Here is a 17,894-nt window from a genome sequence, read left to right as displayed (position 1 = left end):
GAATAATAAAAAACTTTTCACTTCAACAAATGAAAATTATTAGCAACATATAGTGGGTTTCTAAGAAATTTCATGGAGTACTTAACAAGCAGGTAAAATATTTTATTTAATATTACATGCAGCTAATAAAGTGTGCCTTAAAATGTAAATATAAAGGACATGCTAAAACCTATAACAAAATAATTCTACAAATCTTGTCATCCAGTCATAATCAAATGCAAAATGATAAAACAAGGAATTTCACAATGCAAATTCAGATACTTCAAATCAAGAACACAAACTATTTCCACACATAAATCTCATTATCACTGTACTGTATACTGTGTCACATTTTAATGCATATATGGACATACCCACTAATTCCATGGTCTTTCCTGATGTTTATTTCTTTTTACATTGTAGAACAATACTAAAGGCATTGAAGTAATCCCATTTTACCAATTGATATTGAGGTGTGTCTGCTAGAGCCTTCATAATGGCTCTAATCTGAAGTGCTGTCAATTGGTGATTTTTGAGACTGGTAGCGTTAAGTGAACTTCTCCTTTACAGCAGATGTAAGTATTGTTTTCCTGAGTCTTGCTTTCTTGAGAAGGTCTTCATCAGAGCCAATTTCATCATGTTGCTTGATGGGTTTTTCAACTACACCTGACAATACTGTTTTTGCAAAAACTACAGATATACTATACTGTTATACTGTATATAAGAACAGCTCACCTTCCTGTCTTGAAATAACAATCAACTGTTGTTGTTGTTGTTACTTAACTATCTAATTCCATATGTGTTATTTCATAGTTTTGAAATCTCCAGTATTGTTCTAGAAAGTAGAAAATAAATCCAACCTGTGTCCAAACTTTTGACAGGTACTATATATACACACATATATTCGTGTGTGGTTGTGCACGCACACACACACACACACACACACACACACACACACACACACACACACACACACACACACAGAAATATAAAGTTTCTTTTACAGTTTAGCAATTTAGGTGTTATGTATGAAAAATAATTTCTCTTATATAATGAAACAAAAACTCATGTTCAACTTTAATAAAAAAATACAGAAACACATAACACCTTCAAAACCTATGATAATAATAATAATAATAATAATAATAATAATAATAATAATAATAATAATAATAAAAAAAAAACATAATACTCCTTAAAAGCCTACCTCAAATTCCATTCAGCTTGTATATGTGATCATAAAACCTAATGCATTTCTAAGGAGTAATAATTATCTACTTAAAGAAAGAGTCATTATCTACATAAAATTAAATTCATTGCACAGTGGAAGTATATGAAATTCAAACTGTTACATTAAATAATTATTGTATTTATGTAAATGAATTCACTATTCATATCTCTGAATTGCAACACCTATATATAAACAATATTCTACTACACTTAGATTTACTCCTCTATTTTATTGATTCCAGTGTTGAGTTGAGCTGCTACTTGCTGATTCTTTTGCTGAATATGTAGTAGACTTAGTTACCACAGTAAAAGTCTCTTCCTTTGTTGTGGTGACTGTGTGTTTTGAAGAAACATCCTGAGTGGAGAATTCAGTATTTGGCATTCTTCTGTAGAAACCTCCAGGCATGCTTTCACTAGAGTACTCCAAAGTTGGCTTGCTTTGTTTTGGAGATCCCTCCGGTGTGATCTGCAGAATGCCAGTGGAATGAGGGCTTAGAGTGAATTTGGGGATTTTGAACCATGTTGTTTCCCCTTTTTCTTTTATGTCCTGTTTACTTTCAACATCTTCTTTGGATCCACTCTCTTTCTGGCCATCTTCTGAGTCAGAGCCAATTGAAATACCTGTTACTGAAGACTCAGATCCTTGCATTTCTGTTAACATTTCCAGTCTGGCTTTTGAGGACACTAAACATCCCTTTTCAATTCCCTCATCAACATTTACAGATTTCTTTTTAAAACCTGGAAAAGATATTTTTCCTGATTTAGCTTTTGTGCCTTTGTTAATGTCTGTTCTACCCTTATTTTCAGGTTCTGTGCCCATTTCTAGTATTTCCTCTTCTGCCTCATTTTTTACATGAAGTGAAGAAAGCTCAAGTTTGGGCAAGCTAACCGCTCCTGTTTCCAACTTTTTATCATTTTCCTCTTCTACCTCAGATACTGTTTTCGAACCTTTAGAATGTGACTTTTCAAAACTTGCCTTCTTTATGATTTTTGGCACTTTTATTTTCTTATCTATAGTCTCTACATTTGTTTTACTAGTTACATTAACATAGGTTTCTGTTTGTGAATTTGCTAAAACAAAAACTGCTTTTGTTACTTTAGGGATAGGTGGGCCCTCATACTGCATTTCAGGATTTGTGGTCACAGAAGATGCTTGGAGTGATTTATTGTTAACTTTGGCTTCAGATAAAGTTAAAGAAGGTAGTGCCACACCAAATTTTGGAGTTTTAATTGTGGGTTCTGTCTTTAAGTTTGTGGTATCATCTTGAACAGTCTCAAAGTCTATTTCTGGTGTTTTTATTTCAATATCGGGCAGTGAAAGCCCATTATTGGAATCAACATTTGCAGAGGTACATTCCACATATACAAATTTTCTCTTTACATTAGATTCAAAGCTTGTTTGTTCAGATAGTTTGCTATCAGAGAGTTTTATGGATAAATGCTGACCAGCATTCACATTACTAATATATTCAGTTAATGCATCTTGTTTTACTTTTGGTTCGGCAACATTTAAATCTACTTTTGGAACTGAGATATCAATAGTTGGCATCTTAGGGATTTTTAAACTACCCTCATAAGCCTTAATATCTGCCTCAGATACATCGATCTCAGATTTTGGCAGCAGTGCCTCTTTCTCTGGTGTGTATGAGGTTGGAAGTGATATCTCAACTGAAGGCATTCTGACCTTTGCCTTTGTATCTAATGTTGGAGCCTTAAAATGCTTCTTGCCCTCTGCCGCCATATCAAGTAAGGCATTCACGTCTCCTTCAAGGTTTAGCTTATTTATTGTGCCTTTTATTTTGCCATCATCATTTATAACCTCAGATGGCATATTTTTTCCCATATCCAGATGAGTAGATAAACTAAGTCCTTCAACTTGTTTGTCTTCACTTTTAAATTTCCCCCCAAATTTAGGTAATGACATTTTTGGCATTTTAAAATTCACGTCAGGGATGTCAAAACTTGCCCCAGATGATGGCCTGCTTCCTTCAGCTTTGAGAAGTTTGATATCTTCTCTATCAGTGTCTTTTTCTTTGGGAATGCCAAAGTCAAAGTCAACCTTAGGTGCTGATATGTCAACACTTGGTAGCTTTACAGTTGGCAACTTTAAGTTTCCGCTTGTGCTTCCACAAACACCTACATCAGGCAAATTTATATCATCTATGTCTTGTCCATGAATTTTTGGTAATGAAAGTTCAACATCAGGCATAGCTAGCTTTTCCCATGTTGCAATATCTCCTTCAAAATTGACTTCGGTTTTTCCTTTTGGACATGTTGGATCAAAAGCATGATCAATGGTTATTTTTCCACCTTTTGTTGCCTCAAACCTTGGTGAAAACTTTGGCAATTTTAGTTTTGGTATAGAAAAATCAACCTTGGGCATATGGAACTTTCCACCTTCATCAGACTCAACTTCAAGATCAACACCTTCTTTGACCTTTTCTTTTGGCAAGGAGAGGTCTGGCATGTAAAACTGTCCACTTTTGATCTCGGGGCCTTCAGCACTGGTTTTAATGACATCAAAATCTATCTGTCCCGCCTTTGTTTCAATGTCAGTTTCTCCTTTAACCTTCCCTTTGGGCAAGGATATGTCAATAGAAGGTATACTAATATTGCCCATTTTGATATCTGGTCTGCCCACATTAATGCTACTCTCTGGTAGCTTAATCTGTGGGAGAGAAAGATCTAACCTAGGCTTTGGACACTTTATCCCTTTATTGGCCTCACCTTTAAGATTGACACTCTCTTTAAATGTTCCTTTGGTTAATGAACTCTCAATATCGGGCATGTGAAACATGCCACCTTTGTTCTCTGGAGCCTCAAATCTGACATCAGGCTTAAATGTTTTTACATTTGGTAAGGAAATGTTAAGTGTTCCTGCTTTTCCAGTATGCCCATCAATGTCAATTTCACCTTTAGCCTTCCCTTTAAGTAAAGAAACATCAGTGCTTGGCATATCAACTTCACGTACACTTATATCAGGAGCCTCAACATGAAGCTTACTCTCAGGTAACTTAATTCTTGGTAAAGAAAGATCAGCCATGGGTATTTGAAACATGCCTTGTTTCTTGGGCTCACCCTCAAGATCAAAAGCTCCTTTGACTTTTCCTTTTGGCAAACAGAATTCAATATCTGGCATATGAAACTTTCCATGCTTGGTTTTGGTATCATCAATACTCATGTCAGTGTCAGGGGATTTTACTTTTGGTAAAGAAATGTCAAATTTTCCTTCTCTTCTAGAATGTGCATCAATGTCAATTTCCCCTTTAGCATTCCCTTTTGAAAATGAAATGTCAATGGATGGCATGTCAACTTTCCCTTTTGGTTGTGCAATGTCAAGAGATGGCATGTCAGGTTTACCTAAATTGATATCAGGACCTTCTACATTAATCTTTCCCACAGGCAACTTAACTTTTGGTAGTGAAAGATCACCCTTGGGCATTTGAAACCTTCCTGCTTTATTGGCTGCACCTTCAAAATCTACACCACCTTGAACTTTTCCTTTTGGTAGTGATATATCAATATCTGGCATATGAAATTTTCTGCCTTTGATCTCTGGGCCCTCAACACCAATATTCACCTTGGGTGGTGTTACCTTTGGTAAGGAAATGTCTAACTTTGGCACATCAATAATTCCTGCTTTTCCAGATGTTGTATTAATGTTGATTTCTCCTTTGGCCTTCCCTTCTGGTAATGATAAATCAATGGAAGGCATGCCAACCCTTCCAACATTTATATCAGGTCCTTCTACATTAATCTTTCCTTCTGGTAACTTCACTTTTGGTAGTGAAAAATCAACCTTTGGCATTTGAAACTTTCCCCTTGTACCAGCCTCACCTTCAAGATGAGCATCCCCTTTGATGTTTCCTTTTGGCAGAGAGATGTCAATATCTGGCCTGTGATGGATTTCACTCTTGATCTCTGGACCAGAAACACTGACATCAAGCTCCGGTGGTTTTACTTTTTCTCCTTTAGCATTCCCTTTAGGTAATGAAATGTCAAGCTTTGGCATGTCAACTTTCCCTTTTGGTAATAAAATGTCAATGGATGGCATGTCAACTTTCCCTTTTGGTAATGAAATGTCAATGGATGGCATGTCAGGTTTATCTACATTGATGTCAGGACCTTCTACTTTGATCTTACCCTCTGGTAACTTCACTTTTGGTAGTGAAAGATCAACTTTGGGCATTTGAAACCTTCCTTCTTTACTGGCCGCACTTTCAAGATCGACACCACCTTGAACTTTTCCTTTTGGCAGAGAGATATCAATATGTGGCATATTAAATTTTTTGCCTTTGATCTCTGGACCCTCAATACCAATATCAACATTAGGTTGTGTTACCTTTGGTAAGGAAATGTCCAATTTTGGCACATCAATATTCCCCCCTTTTTCGGGTGGTCCATCAATGCCGATTTTTCCTTTGGCCTTTCCTTCTGGTAATGATATATCAATGCAAGGCATGCCAACCTTCCCAACATTTATATCAGGGCCTTCTACATTAATCTTTCCTTCTGGAAGCTTTATTCGTGGTAGTGAAAGATCAACCTTAGGCATTTGAAACTTTCCCCTTGTACCTGCCTCACCTTCAAGCTGAGCATCCGCTTTGATGTTTCCTTTTGGCAGAGAGATGTCAATATCTGGCCTGTGAAGGTTTCCACCCTTGATCTCTGGACCAGAAACACTGACATCAAGCTCCGGTGGTTTTACTTTTGGTAGGGAAATGTCAAGCTTTGGCAAGTCAAACTTTCCTCCTCTTCCAGAATGTGCATCAATGTTAATTTCTCCTTTAGCATTCCCTTTTGGTAATGAAATGTCAATGGATGGCATGCCAACTTTCCCTTTTGGTAATGAAATGTCAATGGACGGCATGTCAGGTTTATCTACATTGATATCAGGACATTCTACTTTAATCTTACCCTCTGGTAACTTCACTTTTGGTAGTGAAAGATCAACTTTTGGCATTCGAAACTTTCCCCTTGTACCAGCCTCACCTTCAAGCTGAGCATCCCCTTTGATGTTTTCTTTCGGCAGAGAGATGTCAATATCTGGCCTGTGAAGGTTTCCACCCTTGATCTCTGGACCAGAAACACTGACATCAAGCTCCAGTGGTTTTACTTTTGGCAAGGAAATGTCAAGCTTTGGCAAGTCAAACTTTCCTCCTCTTCCAGAATGTGCATTAATGTCAATTTCTCCTTTAGCATTTCCTTTTGGTAATGAAATGTCAATGGATGGCATGTCAACATTTCCTTTTGGTAATGAAATGTCAATGGATGGCATGTCAACTTTCCCTTTTGGTAAAGAAATGTCAATAGATGGCATGTCAGGTTTATCTACATTGATATCAGGACCTTCTACTTTAATCTTACCCTCTGGTAACTTCACTTTTGGTAGTGAAAGATCAACCTTTGGCATTCGAAACTTTCCCCTTGTACCAGCCTCACCTTCAAGCTGAGCATCTATTTTGATGTTTCCTTTTGGCTGAGAGATATCAATATCTGGCCTGTGAAGGTTTCCACCCTTGATCTCTGGACCGGAAACACTGACATCAAGCTCCAGTGGTTTTACTTTTGGTAGGGAAATGTCAAGCTTTGGCAAGTCAAACTTTCCCCCTCTTCCAGAATGTGCATCAATGTCAATTTCTCCTTTAGCATTACCTTTTGGTAATGAAATGTCAATGGATGGCATGCCAACTTTCCCTTTTGGTAATGAAATGTCAATGGATGGCATGTCAACTTTCCCTTTTGGTAAAGAAATGTCAATGGATGGCATGTCAGGTTTATCTACATTGATATCAGGACCTTCTGCTTTAATCTTACCCTCTGGTAACTTCAGTTTTGGTAGTGAAAGATCAACCTTAGGCATTTGAAACTTTCCCCTTGTACCTGCCTCACCTTCAAGCTGAGCATCCGCTTTGATGTTTCCTTTTGGCAGAGAGATGTCAATATCTGGCCTGTGAAGGTTTCCACCCTTGATCTCTGGACCAGAAACACTGACATCAAGCTCCGGTGGTTTTACTTTTGGTAGGGAAATGTCAAGCTTTGGCAAGTCAAACTTTCCTCCTCTTCCAGAATGTGCATCAATGTCAATTTCTCCTTTAGCATTCCCTTTTGGTAATGAAATGTCAATGGATGGCATGCCAACTTTCCCTTTTGGTAATGAAATGTCAATGGATGGCATGTCAGGTTTATCTACATTGATATCAGGACCTTCTACTTTAATCTTACCCTCTGGTAACTTCACTTTTGGTAGTGAAAGATCAACCTTCGGCATTCGAAACTTTCCCCTTGTACCAGCCTCACCTTCAAGCTGAGCATCCCCTTTTATGTTTCCTTTCGGCAGAGAGATATCAATATCTGGCCTGTGAAGGTTTCCACCCTTGATCTCTGGACCGGAAACACTGACATCAAGCTCCAGTGGTTTTACTTTTGGCAAGGAAATGTCAAGCTTTGGCAAGTCAAACTTTCCTCCTCTTCCAGAATGTGCATTAATGTCAATTTCTCCTTTAGCATTTCCTTTTGGTAATGAAATGTCAATGGATGGCATGTCAACATTTCCTTTTGGTAATGAAATATCAGTGGATGGCATGGCAACTTTCCCTTTTGGCAATGAAATGTCAATAGATGGCATGTCAGGTTTATCTACATTGATATCAGGACCTTCTACTTTAATCTTACCCTCTGGTAACTTCACTTTTGGTAGTGAAAGATCAACCTTTGGCATTCGAAACTTTCCCCTTGTACCAGCTTCACCTTCAAGCTGAGCATCTATTTTGATGTTCCCTTTTGGCTGAGAGATATCAATATCTGGCCTGTGAAGGTTTCCACCCTTGATCCCTGGACCGGAAACACTGACATCAAGCTCCAGTGGTTTTACTTTTGGTAGGGAAATGTCAAGCTTCGGCAAGTCAAACTTTCCCCCTCTTCCAGAATGTGCATCAATGTCAATTTCTTCTTTAGCATTACCTTTTGGTAATGAAATGTCAATGGATGGCATGCCAACTTTCCCTTTTGGTAATGAAATGTCAATGGATGGCATATCAACTTTCCCTTTTCGTAATGAAATGTCAATGGATGGCATGTCAGGTTTATCTACATTGATATCAGGACCTTCTGCTTTAATCTTACCCTCTAATAACTTCACTTTTGGTAGTGAAAGATCAACTTTTGGCATTTGAAACTTTCCCCTTGTACCAGCCTCACCTTCAAGCTGAGCATCCATTTTGATGTTTCCTTTTGGCAAAGAGATATCAATATCTGGCCTGTGAAGGTTTCCACCCTTAAAATCTGGATCAGAAACACTGACAGCAAGCTCCGGTGGTTTTACTTTTGGTGGGGAAATGTCAAGCTTTGGCAAGTCAAACTTTCCTCCTCTTCCAGAATGTGCATCAATGTCAATTTCTCCTTTAGCATTCCCTTTTGGTAATAAAATGTCAATAGATGGCACATCAAATTTCCCTTTTGGTAATGAAATGTCAGTGGATGGCATATCAGGTTTATCTACATTGATATCAGGACCTTTCACTTTAATCTTACCTTCTGGTAACATCACTTTTGGTAGTGAAAGATCAACCTTTGGCATTTGAAACCTTTCTTCTTTACTATCTGCACTTTCAAGATGGACACCACCTTGAACTTTTCCTTTTGGCAGTGAGATATCAATATCTGGGATATAAATTTTTTTGCCTTTGATCTCTGGACCCTCAATACCAATATCAACCTTAGGTGGTGTCACCTTTGATAAGGAAATATCCAACTTTGGCACATTAATATTTCCCCCTTTTACGGATGGTCGATCAACACCGATTTCTCCTTTGGCCTTCCCTTCTGGTAATAATATATTGCTGGAAGGCATGCCAACCTTCCCAACATTTATATCAGGGTCTTCTACATTAATCTTTCCATCTGGTAGCTTTATTTTTGGTAGTAAAAGATCAACCTTTGGCATTCGAAACTTTCCCCTTGTACCTGCCTCACCTTCAAGCTGAGCACCCTTGATGTTTCCTTTTGGCAGAGAGATGTCAATATCTGGCCTGTGAAGGTTTCCACCCTTGATCTCTGGACCAGAAACACTGACATTCACCTCTGGTGGTTTTACTTTTGGTAAGGAAATGTCAAGCTTTGGCAAGTCAAACTTTCCTCCCCTTCCAGAATGTGCATCAATGTCAATTTCTCCTTTAGCATTTCCTTTTGGTAATGAAATGTCAATGGATGGCATGCCAACTTTCCCTTTTGGTAATGAAATGTCAGTGGATGGCATGTCAGGTTTATCTACATTGATATCAGGACCTTCTACTTTAATCTTACCTTCTGGTAACTTCACTTTTGGTAGTGAAAGATCAACCTTTGGCATTCGAAACTTTCCCCTTGTACCAGCCTTACTTTCAAGCTGAGCACCCCCCTTGATGTTTCCTTCTGGCAGAGAGATGTCAATATCTGGCCTGTGAAGGTTTCCTCCCATAATCTCTGGACCAGAAACACTGACATCCACGTCTGGTGGCTTTACTTTTGGTAAGGAAACGTCAAGCTTTGGCAAGTCAAACTTTCCTCCCTTTCCAGAATGTGAATCAATGTCAATTTCTCCTTTAGCATTTCCTTTTGGTAATGAAATGTCAATGGATGGCATGTCGACTTTCCCTTTTAGTAATGAAATGTCAATGGATGGCATGTCAGGTTTATCTACATTGATATCAGGACCATCCACTTTAATCTTACCCTCTGGTAACATCACTTTTGGTAGTGAAAAATCAACCTTAGGCATTTGAAACCTTCCTTCTTTACTGGCCGCACTTTCAAGATGGACACCACCCTGAACTTTTCCTTTTGGCAGTGAGATATCAATATCAGGCATATGAATTTTTTTGCCTTTGATCTCTGGACCCTCAATACCAATATCAACCTTAGGTGGTGTTACCTTTGGTAAGGAAATGTCCAACTTTGGCACATCAATATTCCCTACTTTTCCGGATGGTCCATCAATGCCGATTTCTCCTTTGCCCATCCCTTTTGTTAATGATATATCAATGCTAGGCATGCCAACCTTCCCAGCATTTATATCAGAGCCTTCTACATTAATCTTTCCCTCTGGTAGCTTTATTCTTGGAAGTGAAAGATCAACCTTTGGCATTTGAAACTTTCCCCATTTACCAGCTTCACCTTCAAGGTGAACATCCCCTTTGATGTTTCCTTTTGACGGAGAGATGCCAATATCCGGCATGTGAAACTTTCCACCCTTTATTTCTGGACCAGAAACACTGACATCAAGTTCAGGCGGTTTTATTTTTGGTAAGGAAATGTCAAGCTTTGGCAGGTCAAACTTTCCTCCTTCCCCAGAATGTGCATCGATGTCGATTTCTCCTTTAGCATTCCCTTTTGGTAATGAAATGTCAATGGATGGCATGTCAAGTTTACCTACATTGATATCAGGACCTTCCACGTTAATCTTACCCTCTGGTAACTTCACTTTTGGTAGTGAAAGATCAACCTTGGGCATTTGAAACCTTCCTCCCTTATTAGTCGCACCTTCAAAATCGACACCACCTTGAACTTTTCCTTTTGGTCGTGAGATATCTATATCTGGCATATGAATTTTTTTTCCTTTGATCTCTGGACCCTCGATACCGATATCCACCTTGGGCAGTGTTACCTTTGGTAAGGAAATGTCCAACTTTGGCACATCAATATTTCCCACTTGTCCGGATGGTCTATCAATGTCAATTTCTCCTTTAGCCTTCCCTTCTGGTAGCGATATATCAATGGAAGGCATTCCAACCTTCCCAACATTTATATCAGGGCCTTCTACATTAATCTTTCCCTCTGGTAGCTTTATTCTTGGAAGTGAAAGATCAACCTTTGGCATTTGAAACTTTCCCCTTGTACCTGCCTCACCTTCAAGCTGAACACCCCCCTTAATGTTTCCTTTTGGCAGAGAGATATCAATATCTGGCCTGTGAAGGTTTCCACCCCTAATCTCTGGACTAGAAACACTGACATCCACCTTAGGTGGTTTTACTTTTGGTAAGAAAATGTCAAGCTTTGGCAAGTCAAACTTTGGCAAGTCAAACTTTCCTCCCCTTCCAGAATGTGCATCAATGTCAATTTCTCCTTTAGCATTTTCTTTTGGTAATGAAATGTCAATGGATGGCAAGTCAACTTTCCCTTTTGGTAATGAAATGTCAATGGATGGCATGTCAGGTTTATCTACATTGATATCAGGACCTTCTACTTTAATCTTACCCTCTGGTAACACCACTTTTGGTAGTGAAAGATCAACCTTGGGCATTTGAAACCTTCCTCCTTTACTGGCTGCACTTTCAAGATCGACACCACCCTGAACTTTTCCTTTTGGAAGTGAGATATCAATATCTGGCATATGAATTTTTTTGCCTTTGATCTCTCGACCCTCAATACCAATATCAACCTTAGGTGATGTTACCTTTGGTAAGGAAATGTCCAACTTTGGCACATCAATATTTCCCCCTTTTCCGGATGGTCCATCAATGCCGATTTCTCCTTTGGCCTTCCCTTCTGGTAATGATATATTAATTGAAGGCATACCAACCTTCCCAACATTTATATCAGGGCCTTCTACATTAATCGTGCCTTCTGGTAGCTTTATTCTTGGTAGTGAAAGATCTACCTTTGGCATTCGAAACTTTCCCCTTGTACCAGCCTCACTTTCAAGCTGAGCATTGCCTTTGATATTTCCTTCTGGCAGAGAGATGTCAATATCTGGCCTGTGAAGGTTTCCACCCTTGATCTCTGGACCAGAAACACTGACATCAAGCTCTAGTGGTTTTACTTTTGGTAAGAAAATGTCAAGCTTTGGCAAGTCAAACTTTGGCAAGTCAAACTTTCCTCCCCTTCCAGAATGTGCATCAATGTCAATTTCTCCTTTAGCATTTTCTTTTGGTAATGAAATGTCAATGGATGGCATGTCAACTTTCTCCCTTGGTAATGAAATGTCAATGGATGGCATGTCAGGTTTATCTACATTGATATTAGGAGCTTCCACTTTAATCTTACCTTCTGGTGACTTCACTTTTGGTAGTGAAAGATCAACCTTGGGCATTTGAAACCTTCCTGCTTTATTGGCTGCACCTTCAAAATTAGCACCACCTTGAACTTTTCCTTTTGGTAGTGAGATATCAATATCTGGCATATGATTTTTTTTGCCTTTAATCTCTGGCCCCTTGATACCGATATCCAACTTGGGTGGTGTTACCTTTGGTAAGGAAATGTCCAACTTTGGCACATCAATATTTTCCACTTTACTGGGTGGTCTATTAATGTCAATTTCTCCTTTGCCCGTCCCTTCTGGTAATGATATATCAATTCTAGGCATGCCAACCTTCCCAACATTTATATCAGAGCCTTCTACATTAATCTTTCCCTCTGGTAGCTTTATTCTTGGAAGTGAAAGATCAACCTTTGGCATTTGAAACTTTCCCCATTTACCAGCTTCACCTTCAAGGTGAACATCCCCTTTGATGTTTCCTTTTGACGGAGAGATGCCAATATCCGGCATGTGAAACTTTCCACCCTTTATTTCTGGACCAGAAACACTGACATCAAGTTCAGGCGGTTTTATTTTTGGTGAGAAAATGTCAAGCTTTGGCAGGTCAAACTTTCCTCCTTCCCCAGAATGTGCATCGATGTCGATTTCTCCTTTAGCATTCCCTTTTGGTAATGAAATGTCAATGGATGGTATGTCAAGTTTACCTACATTGATATCAGGACCTTCCACATTAATCTTACCCTCTGGTAACTTCACTTTTGGTAGTGAAAGATCAACCTTGGGCATTTGAAACCTTCCTCCCTTATTAGTCGCACCTTCAAAGTCGACACCACCTTGAACTTTTCCTTTTGGTCGTGAGATATCTATATCTGGCATATTAATTTTTTTTTCTTTGATCTCTGGACCCTCGTTACCGATATCCACCTTGGGCAGTGTTACCTTTGGTAAGGAAATGTCCAACTTTGGCACATCAATATTTCCCACTTGTCCGGATGGTCTATCAATGTCAATTTCTCCTTTGGCCTTCCCTTCTGGTAGCGATATATCAATGGAAGGCATTCCAACCTTCCCAACATTTATATCAGGGCCTTCTACATTAATCTTTCCCTCTGGTAGCTTTATTCTTGGAAGTGAAAGATCAACCTTTGGCATTTGAAACTTTCCCCCTGTAGCAGCCTCACCTTCAAGCTCAACACGTTCTTTGACATTTCCTTTTGGCAGAGAGATGTCAATAACTGGCATATCAAACTTGCCTCCCTTGATTTCTGGACTAGAAACCTTTGGTAAGGAAATGTCCATCTTTGGCACATCAATATTTGACCCTTTACCAGATGGTCCAACAATGTCAATTTTTCCTTTGGCCTTTTCTTTCGGCAGTGATACATCAATTGAAGGCATCTCAACTTTCCCTACTTTTATATCGGGTCCTTCCACGTTAATTTTTCCCTCTGGAAACTTCATGTTTGGTAGTGAAAGATCAACCTTTGGCATTTGAAAACTTCTGCCTTTCCCAGCCTCAGTTTCAAGCTTCATATCCCCTTTGACTTTTCCCTTTGGCAAACAGATGTCAATATCTGGCATACTAAACTTGCCACCCTTGATCTCTGGACCAGAAACACTGACATCAAGCTCGGGTGGTTTTACTTTTGGTAAGGAAATGTCAAGCTTTGGCACTTCAAACTTTCCTCCTTTTTCAGAATGTGCATCAATGTCAATATCGCCTTTAGCCTTCACTTTTGGTAACGAAATGTCAATAGATGGCATGTCAATTTTCCCTTTCGGTAGTGAAATGTTAATGGATGGCACGTCAACCTTTCCTACATTGATATCAGGACCTTCCACGTTAATCTTACCCTCTGGTATCTTCATTTTTGGTAGTGAAAGATCAACCTCAGGAATTTTAAACTTTCCTCCTTTATCTGCCTCAACTTCAAGACTGATGTCACCTAAAACATTTGCTTTTGGTATTGAGTTGTCAATATCTACCATCTGAACCTTTTTGCCCTTTATCTCTGGACCCTCACCACTGATATTTATCATGGGTGATGTTACTTTTGGTATGGAGGTATTCAGCTTTGGTACATCAATATTGCTTTCTTTACCAGTTAGCCTCTCAATGTCAATTTCTCCTTTGGCCTTCTCTTTTGGCAATGATACATCAATGGAAGGCATGTCAACTTTTCTCACTTTTATATCAGGACCTTCCACATTAATATTTCCCTCTGTTAACTTAATTCTTGGTAGTGCAAAATCAACCTTAGGCTTCTGTAATCTTCCTCCTTTATCAGCCTCATCTTCAAGAGTGACACCCCCTTGAACTTTTCCTTTCGGCAGTGAAATGTCAGGATCTGGCATATGAAACTTTGGTAATGATATGGATTGAATGCTAACTTTTTCACTTTTGGCTAAGCCTTCAACATTACTAAATATTACATTTGCTCCTTTTGCCATTGATCCATTGCCTTCATCTGCATATTCATCTTTTCTGTCTAGCTTTACATGTGGTACTGATTTATTGGTTGGGATGCGGATTTTCTTACCTTTCACAAATTCATTATTCTCTTTTACCTCTATTTCTCCTTTTGTTGATAAATTTCCAATACCTTCTTTTGCAGATCTTATTTTCGTCTTTGGAACTTGAATCTTTATTATTTTTTGACCATGGGTCTTCATTCTTTCTAAATGTCCAGATTCCTCTGCAGTGACCTTACGATGTTTCTTTGTTTTGAACTTTGGGAGTGCAAACTCAACATCAACAGGAGTAATGTCCAGTGTACCTGATGATTCCTTAATATCCATTTCTGCTTCAGCTCTTGTTCTCTTTTTCTCTTTAAGCCTTTTTAATCCAAATCTTCCTCCTCTTTTCTTTTTGGCTTTGAATTGCTTGACACTCCTCACACTCTGTAAAAAAAATTATGTATTATCCGGTGCCCTAACTGAAATATATAATAGATAGAGGTGTTATAGTTAAAAAAATATATAGTACATTATACCATTTTTTGCATATTAGCCCTAGGTCCTCTTTGCTCAATATTTGGTGCACCTAGATCACCACTGGTTTCAGTTTGTGACACAGTCCTCTTCAAGAAGAATGAGACTTTATAAGGTTCTGCACACTGGAGGATCTTCAGAGCATCTTCATATTTCACATTATCAAAATACACTCTGGCACTCAGCAACTGGTCTCCTACAGAAGCACACAATTTTTTACAAAGAAATCTCAAACACAGAAATCTTTCAAAGTGCAGCCAACTGAAATAAAGAAATAAATGTAGATTTCTGTGTTACATACAGTAAATGCACAAAACTTAATATAGATGTAATCTCAGTAAATTGTATGGAAGACCTTTATAGAAATTATAACATGCTACTTAAAATAGTCCTGTTTCCTATTCTTACCTTTCTGGAGGCTGAGATGTTTTGCTGCAGGAGAGTCTTTCAAAACGTCTTTAATAAAGATCCCCTTCGTCCCTCCACCGACCACACTGTAGCCACTGGCTCCTATCTCAGCTTCTGTCTCCACAACCACCTCCACTACCTCCTCCTGCTCCTGTAAAAATGATTTAAGATTCAATATTTAAGATTCAAAGAACTTTCATAAACCCAGAGAGAAATTTCTTATTCTTGGCAACAGTTGCTCTTGGATGCTATCCAGAAGGAAAGGAAAGAGTAATAAATAGGGAAAAAATAAAATAAAATACAATAAAAAAAGAGTCCTAAAACAGTACCATATTGCATACTAAACATTTTAAATACCTTATTGCACATTAAACATAAATTCAAAATACAGATATTGCACATAGGAGGAAAAAAGGATACGGTATTGTGCAATTATACAGGTATCAGATATGGCACTTGACAAGCATGCCCCATTGGTAAATATTGCACAAATTAACACAGGTATTTTATATATGTATGTAATCTTGTATTATAATATGTAATATTGTATTAAATATTGTATTGTATAAATCCCGACAGATAAGTTTTTTTGTTTGTGCACGCAGGCGCTGTGTACGTGTGTATGTGAAGCTAATGTAAGGAGCCCCAACCCCCCTACCCTTCCTCCACTTTTTTCAAACAAACGTGCGCACACAACGGAAACTGTTTTATCGGAAAAATAAACAAGAAATCTCTCTAATTACACTCGATTGAGTGACACACTAACAAAATCACTGCTGTAAAATAAAAACAAAACAAATTAACCTGCAGTTTACCTTCGAAAAGAATCGCGGCAGAGCAGTGTTTCTGTAGAGCAGAGAAAAGAGTGTGTGTGTGTGTCTGTGTGTCTATGAGGGCGAAAGAATGAAGGGTCTGTGTGTGTGTGTGTGTGTGTGCGTGTGTGGCACGGTGTCCAATGACGCACGTGCACACAAACACAAAGAGCAGGCTGATACAAAGAGAGAAAAAAGATCTTTAACCTCTCTAATGAGACTTGCTTTTGCTTTACATGCGCGCTATACACACACGCATACAGACACAAAATAAAGTATGTTTTTACACACACACATGTTCACAGTGTTATAGGAAACAGTACACGCGTGCACAGATATTGATTATACCAGTAAGGGACGCGCACTAAGACACAGCAGGGGAGACAATTACCCATAATTCGGCAGCGCAAGAGAGAGAAAAAACGTTGGCTCAATTATGATCACGTGACGCTCTGCGTCAAAACAAGAAGTGCATGAGTGATACATAATACTCGATACTCGTAAACCAAGATCTGTTCGTTTTCTAAGTCAAAATTAATAAAAAATCTTTGCTCGTGTTGTTGAACACTTGCAAACCGCAGATCACTGTCTCATAAAACAGTTTTTTAATTGGAATTTGCATGTGTATTTGTATTTATTGGGGACGGGGGGATTTTATTCAGTTATACAATTCTTTTGTGTGCTGATTCATGTATCGCCACATTGACTTCAAAATAATTTTTATAATTTTTTTAATAAAGATGCACAGGTCGATTAGCCAAGTGGCTCGGAATTTTTAACTTTATCAGTCATGACGATCAGTCTTGGATTAACTTTTATTTTAATTTTATAATTTAATTTTATTCTTTCTTAGTTAAATTTACCTTCTATTTTATTTTTCATATTTATTTCCTATGCATAGTCTTTTATTTTAAGGTCACGAGCAGTTGTCTAAGCATTTCACTGCATATCGTACTGTGTATGACTGTGTACGTGACAAATTTTTATTTCAACTCGCACCCCCAGACTACAGACCAGTATTAGCTACCCCATCTGGTGGCCAAAATTTGACTGGTCTGTAGTCTGGTTCCTCATAACTGCATGACAAATCAAACAGATAAAAGGCCTGGGGATGGTTCTGCATGTTACATTTGTGTTTGGTAGCCTTCTATGCAAATGATGGGGGCCATCCTAGGGGGGAAAAAAAGGAAAAACTAAAAGAAATCCATCATAGATAGATAGCAAGGACATTGGGAGTGGCCAAAATAACAGTTTGGAACATGCTGAAAAAAAAAAGAAATTAAATGGCAAGCTCAGTGACAGCAAAATGTATGGAAGACCACGGAAGGCTCAAAATCCTGTTCATGTCAAAGAAGAACCCTTTCACAAAATCTAGGCAAGAACACTATTGAGGACTTACAGTAGGAGTATCATTTTCAATCTTTTCAAATTCAAATTCAAATTTTATTTGTCACATACAC

The 17,894-nt window shown here is 38.5% G+C and overlaps 1 protein-coding gene across 1 annotated transcript in view; it reads right to left on the bottom strand.

Annotated features, from left to right (window-relative positions):
- Positions 1 to 1,144: 1,144 nt before the first annotated feature.
- The window catches only part of prx (periaxin), a 43,164-nt gene continuing 26,414 nt past the window's right edge, over positions 1,145 to 17,894 (bottom strand). The window contains exons 6-8 of the mRNA XM_053500117.1: positions 15,623 to 15,773; positions 15,217 to 15,410; positions 1,145 to 15,124 (exon numbers count right to left, since the gene is read on the bottom strand). Coding sequence (XP_053356092.1) covers positions 1,439 to 15,124; positions 15,217 to 15,410; positions 15,623 to 15,773 — 14,031 coding nt within the window. The 3' untranslated portion in view covers positions 1,145 to 1,438. The remainder of the gene's footprint in view (positions 15,125 to 15,216; positions 15,411 to 15,622; positions 15,774 to 17,894) is intronic.

The sequence above is a fragment of the Clarias gariepinus genome, chromosome 7 (genome assembly GCF_024256425.1).
Source record: "Clarias gariepinus isolate MV-2021 ecotype Netherlands chromosome 7, CGAR_prim_01v2, whole genome shotgun sequence".
Classification (NCBI taxonomy): domain Eukaryota; kingdom Metazoa; phylum Chordata; class Actinopteri; order Siluriformes; family Clariidae; genus Clarias; species Clarias gariepinus.
Note: the sequence above shows the minus strand (reverse complement) of the source record. Positions and strands in the feature narration are given on the sequence as shown.